Here is a 13,696-nt window from a genome sequence, read left to right as displayed (position 1 = left end):
TAAAATACAGTATTCAGTCAGAGAGCTTTCACAGGTCGTGAAAGGTAACAGAGGAGACAGGCGGGGCTGTGGCCCTGCATCCCAGCTAGACAAATCAGTGTAACGGCATATTGTAAGTTACAGACTGGGCAGAGGGGGGATATATCTACCAGGACTGAGGCTGTGTTTATGGCTATGCCTGCCTTGGGAAGCCCTACGGCACTAACGGTGACCCCCATTGTAGATTTCCTTGCTAATGTGACCCCAGATTGTGTATCACAATCGGTATGAGAAAACTCCCACAGGCTACAGTTAGTCCTGGGCACTGGGGATCGTTGTCCTCAGCCCGCCTGAGTACAGACAGGATGTGGCAGCTTGGAGGCATTTAGTTAAAGGAGACGCACTTTAACGCTGTAGGCATTCATTTATGGAAGCCCCACTAGGGTAAAAGTGTATGACGTGCTGGAGCCTATAAACAAACAGCAAAAATGGTTAGATGAAAAAAAAATAAAAAATAATACAGAAATTAGCCTTACCTTGTTTCATGGCATCTAATCATTTGTGATAGTCTGTGTACTCATTCTTATAATTAATCTGTTTTCTGGGACAGCTTTTTCTGAACAAATTGGGTATAAAAATATCATCTGTTCTTTTATATTAAGTCCACATGGTGAAAGGGAAAGCTGTGGATTCATGGGTGGAAATAGTTCACATGAAGCACAACTGATGCCCATATGAGAATCCACTGTGATCCAGAGCACCATAGGTCCATTGTGTAGTCAGCAATGTAGCTCAGCATTAAGAATGTATATATGTTAGACATAAATACTCGCCACATGATGATGACAGTTGGGTAAAAAGTAGAGGGACTTCTTGCCGTCTTGTAATTACAAGCTGAACAGAACAGTGTAGTGTTGTATGCTTTACCTAAAAGAGTTCATTTTAATGCCATGGTGTTGAATATGAACATTGTATTCATCTTTGCCCTCCTCGTTGTGAAAAATGATACCCTCAAAAGTGGCAAATATGGACACATAAAAAAGTACCATGAATATGTATGAATGGATATTGCTGTTGGCCCACACAAGCCTTTTTCACAGAAGACAATTTGACATGTCAGAGTCAGAAAACCACAGGTGTACGCCACAGTCGGATTCAGTTTAGACTCCCCAGCCTCTGCCTGCCATACCCTGCTTTTTATATTTCATTGCAGTCTGAATAACGTCAATAAAAATCCAGAGAAAAAATATGAATTTCATTTGTATTGCTGCAGTGGCTGACATCACCTCGAGCCTTGTCATCCAGGTGAGCTGTTACAAAGTGGGACTGCTGGGGATGCAAAGAAAGCTTGTGGTGTGACACCTCAGCCCTGCTGTCACTCTCTATGGTATCACACACACACACACACACACACACACACACACGTATGTAATCACACACTTGGACAGTATATACTTAATAAGTCCAATTTTGACTGACAGGTGACATTTCATTATGGAGAAATCGTAGAAGCATGGTGCAAATGCAAACAGACAGGACACACACAATGTCACAGCCAGGACACACTGCAGAGACAGACAGACAGGACAGGGACACTTTTCTGCAGGACTTCTGACTGAAACTCCAGACCTTCCACTGTCATTTTGATTCCATTCAACCACAAATCCTTGTGAAGAAGTTCTGCAAAAGAAAAAAAGGCATGTTACTATGAACGGGCAGCATTGTGTAACACTCGTTTTTGATCAGATCATCCCACGCTGCTGAGGAGGTTTGGATTTCAGAGTTGAGCCCACCTATGGAATGCTGGGATATGCTCATATCCAGTAACAGCATGCTGCGCTGATGGGGTGTGTTCGTTATTAAATCAAATAAGTACTTGCAGTTTCTTTTGGTATGTGGTCCAACATACTCATAAATCACATCAGTCTAGCAGATCAAATCACTACAGATGGCTAGAAAAGTTTTTCTTTACAATATTTAAATGTATAGGGAAGAGATGTATTTCCTTAATAGTGGTACATTTCTGATTTAAATTTCTACAATTCTAGTTCACCTACTGTTTATTTTATTTTATTTTATTTTATTTTATTTTATTTTATTTTATTTTATTTTATTTTATTTTATTTTATTTTATTTTATTTTATTTTTGATGACTGCTCATTCACTGACGCAACGGATTGGCAAGCTCTGTTTAATTGGTTAACTCTACAGTCAGTCAAACTATAGTGGGCGGGAGTTGAGAATTTTACCCAATCGGGTCACACGCGCACACTGCACTGCCCCTCCGATAGTCAGAAACATGGCTTTACGGGAGCTATCGTCGCTGGAGAAATATTTAGGATTAAAAAAGCCGAACAAATACAGTACACAGGGGGACAAAAAGGTGACATGACCGTACTTCTATGCGGAATCAACTTTAGGCGCTAAAACGCTGTTTCATTTCATAGGAAGCTTGTACTCTATCGTAAATAGGACACAGCAGCTAGCTAGACAATGCTAACAAGCGAGTCATGTGTGTTGAAAATACAGGCATGTTCGTGGCATATCAACCTTGTGTTATCAGTTTATTGTCAATTATCTTTTTCATCGGTTATACATGAAATCCAGGCAGCAACATTAGATGCCAGACGTCTTTATTTCTACATCAGCACAATGAAAATAGCCCCATGATGTGCGCATGCCCGTCAATTGAAGTAAAGTGAGAGAAGAGTGGGACGTCATGCCTGCTTTAAATTCGCTTTACGGAGTAGCACTGTAAAATTAATTGAACCGTATTGATGAGTTAAAGACAGAGAGAAAGTCACAACTCAAAGTGCATCTTCAAGTCCGCTTTGCTGGAAGTAAACGCAGCCTAATATGAATGGAACATGTTGCAAGCACTTATTTTTGGATAACTCCACTGAGAACTAATCTGCATATTAACCTAAATACTCAACCTCATTTAATTAGTTTGATTTATCAAGTATAAATTGATAAGCCAAGCATCTTAAACGCTCCCTCAGAGCCAAACAGTTATATTCATGAATATATATAAAGGTAGCAACGGTGCATTTTTTTGGAACTGAAGAAACATGTTCTTTAAGACGCAGCTGGTGTCTGAGTTTAATTCAAATCAAATAGAATTCCCTTTTTCTCGCCACCGTCACCCCCATCTCGCTGTGTCTCTCCATGCAGGTACCCGTGCTACAGAACATCAATGGTCCTCCGCTGGTGGGCTTGGTGACGGTCGCCTGTCACCTGGTGAGAGAGGCCAAGCGCCCGGAGCTGCTGGGAGACTGTGCAGAGAGCAGGGCTGTGGTGCAGCAGTGGCTGGAGTACAGAGTCACCAAGCTGGATGGCTGCACCAGGGAAGACGTCAAGACCATCCTGAAGGTAAAGAAGAGGATCTTCAATGATTTTATGATTGTCAGAAGAGGAAAATTATTGAAATAATTCCCATTTTCCTTTGAGAGGCACCACAGCATCCCAGTTTCTCTCACATTCCCTCTCTCTCTGTCTGTCCACCAGCTAGGCCACTGCGCGCGCGTGTGTGTGTATGTGTGTGTGTGTGTGTGTCTTGTTAAAGTGCAAGCGACAGGAACACAGACTGATGTATGGCCCTTCAGTGACATGGCCCCCACACAGCCTTAATGTGCCTGACGCCAGTCAGCGTGAAATGGATCGGCAGCCACTGGTCTGCAGGACGCTGGTCGCCTCTTGGCACTGTCATGTCAGCATGAAAGTGTGTGTTTTGTCTGTGTGTGTGTGTGTGTGTGTGTGTGTGTGTGTGTGTGTGTGTGTGTGTGTGTGTGTGCGCACTTCTCAGCGTGACACACTGTTGTGGCATGGCTGAGGAGTCATGCTGTGCGGCAGCGTGTTATCTGGACAGGCCTCTTAAATATTTTAATGGTGCCACTTACAGAAGGAAGTCGCCCTGAGCAGCTCAGTTCTGGTGTCTGCCCGGTGGCCCCCTGTCCTAGTCATCTCCCATTAAATTATCCGGAGATAAGAAAAAAACAACTGTCAACAGCAAGACTTCTTAAACTTTCTCACCCCAGGATGCAAATAAGAAACTCATAGTTTTTTTTTCAAGCTGAGACGTGTTTCTGAAGCGAACGTCTTGTCACTCATGTAATGTGATGATAAACACCGAAGGCCAATTTGGCCCTGAACCCAAGGATAGCTGAATATTGGGGGAATGTCTGTCACCCCACCTTAAACCAGTTAGCCTAGTGCTGAGTGACTTCCTGCCGCCACAGGAGTATGTTCATAAAACTCTGGTTTTATGAAGCAAATGCTCTTTCATACAAGCAATTACACCCGGGTCAGTTCCCCCACTTGTCCTGAGCTCTGTGTACTGCATTATATGCTTGATTTCTGACTTCTGACTGCTATTTGTCTTTGCACCATTAATGTGAAAGATATAGAAAATATAATGAATTTATTTTGAGATTTTCCTCAAGCGTTAAATAGTATTCAGGATTTCATTCTGAAAGTTCTGATCCATCAACAGTAGGCCACTCGACAGTTGTGTTCTGTGAATTCCCTAATCTCAGCTATTTATTAGCTCCATTTCCATCAGATGTAAAAAAGGAACAGCTGCGCTTTTCTGGCCTGCGCATGACGTACCCAAAGGGTGGAAAAAAACAATCCAAAAGACACTTTCTATCACAGTTTTTCATATTGTCTTGAATTTCTCAAAGTGTTTGCCCCCAACTCTGTTGTTGTACAGTAGCACTTTGACTAAACTCTGTCACAAACACAGCTTAGGTTTTATCCTAATGCACTAATAGGTGTGCACAGTTTCAGTGGGGGCAGGTAGAGAGGCACCCAGGTTCGGAGCTCCATGTGTGCTGGGTGTGTGTGTGTGTGTGTGGGGGGGGGGGGGGGGGGGGGGCTGCCTCTCCTCTCTGATGCTCCACTGGGCTTCAGCTCCATGGCTGTAGGCTAAGAAAAGCAAGGATCCGATTGTGGAAGGGGAGGAAGTCTGCCGTCTTCATGCCTTGTTTGGCATCGCCCACTCTTGCCGCACAATAACTCCATTTGCCCCCAAGATGCTCCGTGTGCGTGGCGTGTTCCCTTCGCACAATGTACAAGTGCTAAAGATGGTCCCTTCCCCTGGGACCAGCACTTCCATGCACGACTCTGCGCACACACACACACACACACACACACACACACACACAGACGTTGGACTGAGAAACACACATCGCGACGCCCAAGTTTAGGACAGCTTCATTAGATCTGCGAGCGAGAGTTGAAGTCATTTGGTAGCGAAGTAAACAAATAGCCTGTTTTGCACAGCATCTGTGCTAAGTCGCCAGTCATGGGGAGAGATGCTAAACCCCCTCAGGTTACGTATTATTCTTACCCACATAGCACAGCAAGCAGACAGACACACACACACACACACACACACACACACACGCAAGCAAGCTAGGATCCAGACTCGTGTACATCACGCACCCACAGATATGTAGGTTAACAAACCTGCTGTCATACACGCCCCCTTTAGGTCTGTAGCGTCCATCAAGAGAGTGACATTTAGTAAAGAATAAAGAAATGACATCAAAGTCTTATTTTACAGACCTGCGTACTGCTTAGCTTAGTTTTTCAGCAAAACACAAAAAACTCTACAACAGTGTTTAGTGAAATACAGAATGTATAATGTATTCATACATGCCACGCTGCATAAGTTGACCTAATTTGCTTGTATTTTTTTCCTGCAGGACCTCAACCTCTACCTGCAGGACAAGGTCTTCATGGCTGGCAACCGGTTCACCTTAGCCGACACCTTCATGTTCTATGGAATCCATCCGCTCATAGTGAGTTACCTTTTTTTTTTTTTTTTCACTTCCGCACCTGACTTTAAAAAAAATCATTTTAACCTAATAGCCAATTAGTTAAAAGGAAAGTAGTGAAGCGTTCCACTCAATGAGTATTCAGATGAACTGTTGCTCATTTAGGTGCACTACTAGGACACGCGTGAAGCTTTTTGTAACTAGTGACTGACACAGACAAATAAAGACAGAAAAAACTTGGACTTTTTGGAATGGAAGTTTTCCAAAGTTGTGTGGGATTGCACATTACTACATGTGATTGGGTTGTCTCTGTACTATTCGCACCACCGTTTTCCAAGGACTCCGTCCGTCCGTCCCTTTCGCTCCCCATCAGCGCTCACTTCAATCAAACCACAACTTTAATAAGCAATTTGTCACAGTGCGTAGCACACAATTAGACCAGTCATTTGGCCAAAGGGCATCAAGAATAAGTTGGCAATGAACACACTGGGTTATAAACACATTCTCACTTCTCCTCAGAGAACTAAAGCGATGTGGCACAAAGTGATGTCTTTAGCCTCAGACCAGGGACAAGTAAGTTTGTTATGCCTTCCAGTATTGAAAGAAAGCGAGTTCCGAAACGGGGAAGACGGAACGAGACGGAGGGGAGGGAGAGATCACATGTTGAGGGATGTCAGTGGTTGTGGCGGAGATGGAAGGTTGCCCCCCCCCCCCCCTTCTCTCCCCCCGCCACCGGGCAGAAGAGCGTCACTTTAGTTCGCAATCAGTGTGGTTTTTAACCTCGGGGACAAGGGTCAGCTAGCCCAACCCTGAACCACCGCTCGTCCTGATGTTCAATTCATGGAGACCAACATGACACGAACATTAAACCTGACTGATGCCAGAATGCTTTTAGGCAGGATTGTTGTCTGTGTGGCGAATGGCCACATTCCAGTTAATGAGATAATGAAAAGGCACGCGTCTAATACGATTTTTTATTTTTTTTTCCCAAGGACATCCTGATTTGTTCTGTTATTAGTGTTAATTTATTGTAGTTTGCCACCTGATTGACAAATAACAGGGGAATATGTCTGACCCTATAAGATAAAACAACCTCTCCTCTCTCACTCAGGTGGACTTGGCCGTCCAGGAGAAGGAGCAGTATGTGAACGTGACACGATGGTTCGACCACATTCAGCACTACCCGGGCATCCGGCACCCCCTTCCCCCCGTAGTCGTGCTCAGGAACAAAATTTACTCCAGCAAACACCACTGAGACCTGACACCCCCCCCCCCCCCAACGTAGCCTGACTCGTCACAATCTCATCTGTCTTTTGGAGCGGACCTGGGCTAAAAGTCTGTCACATAATCATCATTACGTTTTCACATAGTCATGATTACCCAAGATTTTTATTCCTGTTGTTCACATCATGATTTCTGCCTTTTATGTTCTGTCCTGGAGACATGTCTTAACTCTGCCTGTTTGCTATTTGGATCATCTACACTATATGTTTAACCAGGAAAATCAGTAAAGAGCAAAAACAAAACCAGTTTTATTGGTACTGAAACTCCATTAAAGGATTGCTAACTAATAAAATCAAGTTCAGCTCATATTTAAAATCAAAAATGTCTGTTTTTAATAATTTCACTGCCCAGTGCCATTCGCTGTTGACTTTTAACTCACTCAACACGTTTCATAAGAAGTTTGGTGTCTTAACCCTTATTCAGTTTCTAGGGAGCGAAAATGTGAGACAATTAATTTGCACTTTTATGCTTTTTGTTGGTAATTTTGACTTTGTCCGTGACTTGGAAGTCCATGTTTGTTTGGTTGCTTTCGAAGGGAAGGCTGTGCAGGTTTCTATTTATTAATGGTGTTTGAATGGGGATTTGTTTTGTCTGATCTAAACTATGAACATGCGATTACAAGTATTAAAAGAAGCCTTCAGAGATATCTGGCAGTACATTGTGTCTTTTAGTGCAAGCAGCTTCCTTTAGGCCACATGAATGCATTTTCAGCAACAGTTTATCCAAATGCATGTGGTCGCTGGTTCACCATCATGACCCCATAATGACCACAGTCATGCTGCCATCTTTCTGCCCTGATGATTATCGTGGTCTCTCAGCTCTCATCCCGAATATGACTGTGGCGTTTTTGTTTGTTTTCTTAGGATTTTATGTTTTTCACATGCAACTCTCAGCCATTGGACTGGACAGTTGTGTGTGTGTGTGTGTGTGTGTGTGTGTGTGTGTGTGTGTGTGTGTGTTCCTGATTGCATCCACTTCCTCACCACCAGTCGTGTGGGCAGCAGTGAGCAGTTGAGCGTCAGCCCCAGAGTCAGAGATCAGAGTGAGGCTCCAATCAGTCCCACTACCACCACTGTTGATGCTGCAGGCCAGAGAGAGGGCAGCGGGCTCACCAGCTGCCACACAGATCCAGCCAGCCAAGGCCAGAACCCAGGCCCCTGGGCGACAGTCAGCCACTGTGTGTCATTTCAACCCTCGCGCTCCCACGGGGCTGCTTGAGAGAGAAGGACGAAGGGAGGCGGCGAGGGAGGGAGGCGGGGAGGGAGGCAGGCCACAGAGAGAGGAAAAAGAGCACCCAGAGGCCGAGGGATCTTTTTGTGACATGTGAACAATGATCCGTGCCTCCGAAAGCCTTACTGCTGCTGGCTGGATGTTTGCTATTAGCACCATTAACAGGTCTCGTCGTGGCTGCAGATCCTGTAAATTAACATTATGAAGCTAATAAGTAGACAAAGAACTGTAGGAAATTAAATCATATTTTAAAAGAAAAAATAGGACAGCTCTATTCTAAATCTTTATAATACTAGACTTTACTGTCTTCTCTTAACATGCTTTCAGCTACGTTTTTACTTTCCTCCATCCAAACAGGAGCTACATGTCTTTGTGTTCATTCTCTGCCAATAAAATCAAAAAGATACGCAGCTCGGGACCCCTGACCTCTTTGCTTATTTGTCGGTGTGTATTTTTTCAAATTTTTCTGTTTTCCGTAAACCAGCCAGAAGACAAGAGTTCAGTGCTGTGTGTTTGCATGTGAAGATGGGAAGGATAAAAACAGCTTGCAGTCATTTGAGCTCAGCCTTGTGACTAGTTGGGGCCCTTTATGGCGCGGTCCTCCGTTAAAGAAGCCATTGTCCGCTCGGTTATGTTAACATTTGGTTTTGAATGTGCGGCATCAGACGGTTTCATATTCTAATGAAGCTCGGCCCACAGAAGTTGCAGCTGGACAAATTGTTCTTTATTCACTTGTATTTGTGGTGTTGCCATGGTTACAGACCAAACAAGGTTAAAAATGACTTTTTAAAGATTTATGTGACCACTTTTTTTTCTTGCAAAATAATTATAAAAAATGTCCCCATTAAAAACGATTTGTATTCTTCCACTGTTAGTTAAGTACAACTGAAGCCCATAAAACAGATACTTTCAATAACTTTCGCATTAATACATTCACTCGGTTTGCTTTTGAATGCTGTTGAATTTGACAATATTTTCATTAAATCGGGAGTACTTTTTGAGTGTCACGAGTCGATCGGATCGTCCTGCCCGTTTATGCACAACCAAAAATATCCTTCAAGAGGTTTAAATATGGAGGATTAAAACAAACATGGAAGAGATTCGAATTTGCAAAACTCAAAAGATTTAAAGTAAACTGAAAAGAATTATGGCAAATGGACCGACACTCAAATAAAGTGATAAAAAGGGTCGCAGCTAAACATTCCTTCCTTGAAATTCCTTTTTATTCAAGCAATGCTTCAAAACTCATCAGCTCCTGTTAAATCTGCTGAGTGTTCTAGTTTATTTATTGTATTCCAACAAGACATTTTTCAAAGTGCTTGAAAATGATTCCAACTATAAAATATACAGAGATGAATAGTCATCTTGAAACTCATCTCAAAATGCTGGTGTGGTACGGTCTCACGCAGTCCGGTTCCTTCCTGATCAAACCTGAGAGCAGTCAAAGCCACACGCAGTGATGAGGCCACAGCAGGTAACCAGGACACAGGCACCAATTAGAGGCGACCTTCCCACCAACTTCTGAAGGCGAGAGGAGCAACACTCCGCAGGGGTGGCCCTAAATGGGTACGCTCAGGACCCTCCCATTTTACCAACTGTGTCCCGCCCCACAGCGGCGTACCAACCTTTGACTTCCCCCTCACCGCCTGGTGAGAGGGAGGTCAAAGGTCGATAAGGTGCGATGATCATCGGTATCTGCTGATGACTTCGTCTCTCACCGTGGAGCTGTGGCAGGGAGTGACGCTGACGCCTCACTCTCTCACACAGAGCAGATCATAGAGGTGGAAAAAGCTGCGAAAACTTCTTTAAGAATATTACACTTTGGTAGGTTTTTATCATTGACTCCTACAACCCAGACGAAATGGGCAGGATACTACATCGGGATACATCATTGGGATTTAAGTTCAGCCAAGGACCCTTGTTGCATGTCACCTCCCACTGTTTTCCTCCACTTTCAAATAGAAGCTTGAAAATGCCATGAAATACTTGTGAAAGAGCCCCCTGGTAACACTACAATGTCGAGTGTAAAGATGTTGGTGAGGTGGACTCAGAACCTTTGGGACCATGCTGCTGCAGGGTTCACCTCAAGCAGGCGTCAGTGTTTTCAAACGAGTCAAGCGTTCAGCTTTCACCCATGCCACCTCCTCATCGTCTCCCAACACCTTTGTCACCTTGAGTTTACCAACTGCATCAGAAAGACAACCTCCGATCCACCCACGCAACAACAAACAACCGTGCAGCCGCCACCACCCTTCATTAATCCTTATTAACAACATCAGGGAGAAGGAGGCGCATTGGTCGTGACATCTGCTAGGAACAGGCCTCCTCGTCCCTCGCTGACTGATTCAGTGGAACAATCAACGCCGCGTGGCGGTGAGGGCAGCGTTAGCGCATCGTAAGCTCTTTTGACAGGACTTATCGGCCGCGCTTTATTGCGGCCTTACACTTTGTGACAGTTGTACCATGCGCCCATAAAGATGGCATCTGATTGTCTATTGCAATTACATGAGTGTATGAGCAATGGATGCAGCTCTGACGGACACATAGGGAGGAGGGAGGGATGGGGGGGGGGCATGTGTTTTTCTTAACATGCTCTTACAGTAAAGTTCTTCAAAAGGCAAGCTTCATAAGAATGTATCTTATGAGCAAATACACACAATTCTCAGTTGTGAGTGATTTTATTTTTTTCTGATGCAATGTGTGTTATCACAGTCTAAACATATGGGGTAGTGTTAGTGTAGAAGGTATTGATTGATGCTAAGAAAGAGCAGTATCAAACTGAGTCTTGAATGCCAGGCCTTCCTCTTATACTTCTGACGGAGCATTAATAAAACGTCTGTCATGTAAAGGGATGAATTGACAGCTTTAGTAATGCGGATAATAAAGGAGAAAATCTGTAAATGCAGTGACAAGAAGAATACTGCTGACAATCATACAGGTTGTAAACAAAACCCCAGGTTAGCCAAACTTATTCGGAAGAGACAACAAAGGCAGAAATTATAACCCAATTTGTGTCCGATGTTGTGAATTTGTTTAATTTGTTTAATACTGATGGAGGATCTGAAGCTAGCTGATGTGCGTCAAAAATCGAAAACGTACTTCCACGACAAGTAGGAGCTACGGCGGCTACATAGATACCAGGTGGGGACCCAGACATGGGCTGCTTGTGTTTTCTCCAACACGTTTTGATGGGAATGAAAATAACACGAGGTATGTTAAAAAATGTTTTATTCTCACCTTTCAGGAACACACAGCTAGCTAAGATTGTACTGAATCGAATATAGCAGGGAACAGTCCCATATTCAGTATTGACACGTTGGATCTTCCCACAAACTAAATCAAATAATGTAAACACAGCTATATTGCTTAGAAAATAAAATAGAATTCTCCTCCAACTTTTTGATTAGATTAGCTAGCGCACACCTATCTCATGGTCCTATGGATGTATATGCTGATGATCCTTTCTTTCTTCACCATCTGTGGGAAAAGTACTTCATTGTTTTAACAACTGAATTGGACATCTGTGTGATTGCTTTCCTCAAAGGGTTTTGTACCACTGTTGTGAATCTGCAAATACCAGTTTACCATATGTATGTATTTATGCCAAGAGAAGTTCCGAGATTGTTTTTATTTCCTCTATCTCTCTCTATCTCTTGCGAGACACAGCCTCACCTTGGATTGCATAAGGATCCCAGGTGTGCAGCCAGACCAGAGTTTTACGAGATGCAACTACTCAGCTCATCAATCAGAGAGATGGGTGGCTGATTCGGCACGTTGGTGCTAAAGTACATATGTGTGACCCGGGGCAAGGAGATTGCACAAGATTGCACCTTAAGTCTCTCTCTCTTTCTCTCTCTCTCTCTCTCTCTCTCTCGCTCTCTCTCTCTCTCTCTCTCACACACACACACGGATAACTGTTGTTGAATTAGCCGCCTCAATTGCTCCTCACCCCTTCTGCTGATCTACCTCAGCTGCAGCTTCTTCGCATTTTTCTGTCTGCGTGTGTGTGTGGTCATTCATGGGGTTATGGTTTTGGCCTGGGGGTAAGAGGTGAATTGGGGGTGAAGGAGGTAAAAAAAAAAAAAAAAAGAAGCCAAGAAGTGAGTCAACCCACTCAGCTGAATGAGTTCAAAAAAACTGGCTTGTAGCAGTAGTTGGAAAATGTAAAAAAAAATTATATATGTATATTTTTTTTTTCTGAGTTGCATAATTCTCCCAAACTGATTCCATGATTCGGTACTCTTGGCCTTGAAGTGACTTCTCATTTGCCGAGCCGTCCCATCGTGTGGTCCTGTCACAATCCTTGTCCCTTTATTCAAATGTTCCACAAATTAGCTATACATTTATCCCCCCTCTCCTGCTCCATCCAACCCACAGGTCATGCCACTTAACTTCAGCCTGCCCCCCTGCTGTAATAGGTTCTGATAGGAAGCCTCCAGGGAAGTTGACTTCTCACTGAGAAGTGATACTAAAAGTAATTGCAGCTGAAACCCTGTGACAGGGGGTGTACTTTGAGGAAAAAAAAGAGAGAGTGCAGCGCAGGGAGGATGGCATTTGAAATATAAGCATAGAGGATATTTGGAGGGGGGGTGTAGAGGAGCTAATAGACAGACTCCTGGGTGGGCAGAGAGCAGAGAGCACTGCCCTCGGCCATTTACTGTAATTTGACCTCCATGGGAAAAAAGAACGGCAACAGTCTCCCTATTTGCATATTTCTCGAACTCATCTGCATACGTCACCAGGACCGTCCTTTTTTATTATAACAGTTTGGTTTTAATTTGAGATGACTAATTTATTTAAACCTGGAGTTAAATGCAGAGCACTTTCTCTTTGTAACGCCATCTCATTTCCCTAATGAATAAAAATTTTAAAAAAACAAGGGGCTGATGACAACGAACAAGGAACATAAACAAGGCTTCATATCATTAACTTTGAATATGAGTTGTTAACTTAATGCCCCCACCCCCCCCCACCCCCCCCCCCCCCCCCCCCCCCCCACCCCTCCTGACTATATTATTCTTGTGTGAAAACCAGCTAGTTATTTTTAATGAGGACATGGATGTATGGTTACAGCGGACACAGAGGAATGCTGTAAGGAATGACCTGGCACAATACTTTCACCATGAAAACAAAAGATTTTACTTTACTCCAAAGAGAGAGGGAAAGAGGAAAGTCCACCTGAAGACAATTCAGGGAAGCGCTTAAGTTCCAGTAATTTAAATGTAAACTCTCCCTCAAGAGTCACCGGTTTGCCTTTGGCAGGGATTAATCCATATTTCCATTTAGCTGATAACTCTGGTCTCACCCGATCCACTATGGAAATCTGATTTTTATGTTTCGCATATTAGATTTGGCATATAGCAGAACATGCAAACTCCATACAGAAAGGCCCTGCCCAGACCGGGAATCGAACCCGAAACAAC

General features: G+C 43.6%; 1 protein-coding gene across 1 annotated transcript; it reads left to right on the top strand.

Moving 5' to 3' along the window:
- The first annotated feature begins 2,250 nt into the window (after nucleotides 1–2,250).
- On the top strand, nucleotides 2,251–8,691 carry eef1e1 (eukaryotic translation elongation factor 1 epsilon 1). Its single transcript, XM_068709701.1, has 4 exons — nucleotides 2,251–2,362; nucleotides 3,154–3,351; nucleotides 5,688–5,783; nucleotides 6,871–8,691. Exons 1-4 carry the CDS (start codon nucleotides 2,279–2,281, stop codon nucleotides 7,012–7,014), a joined length of 522 nt encoding a protein of 173 aa, XP_068565802.1. The 5' UTR covers nucleotides 2,251–2,278; the 3' UTR covers nucleotides 7,015–8,691.
- The last annotated feature ends 5,005 nt before the right edge of the window (nucleotides 8,692–13,696 follow it).

Source organism: Cebidichthys violaceus, unplaced genomic scaffold (genome assembly GCF_023349555.1).
Source record: "Cebidichthys violaceus isolate CVI_PGR_0920_01 unplaced genomic scaffold, fCebVio1.0.p SCAF_15, whole genome shotgun sequence".
NCBI classification, from domain to species: domain Eukaryota; kingdom Metazoa; phylum Chordata; class Actinopteri; order Perciformes; family Stichaeidae; genus Cebidichthys; species Cebidichthys violaceus.
The sequence above is the reverse complement of the archived record's forward strand: the minus strand, read 5'-3'. Positions and strand labels throughout refer to the sequence as shown.

What these genes read in the sequence shown, in the direction of transcription:
- eef1e1 (XM_068709701.1), top strand. Translation starts at nt 2,279, where the DNA reads ATGGCTTTACGGGAGCTATCGTCGCTGGAGAAATATTTAGGATTAAAA. An exon ending in GTACACAGGGGGACAAAAAG is followed by an intron (nt 2,363 to 3,153) that starts GTGACATGACCG and finishes CTCTCCATGCAG; the next exon opens with GTACCCGTGCTACAGAACAT. An exon ending in ATGGAATCCATCCGCTCATA is followed by an intron (nt 5,784 to 6,870) that starts GTGAGTTACCTT and finishes TCTCTCACTCAG; the next exon opens with GTGGACTTGGCCGTCCAGGA.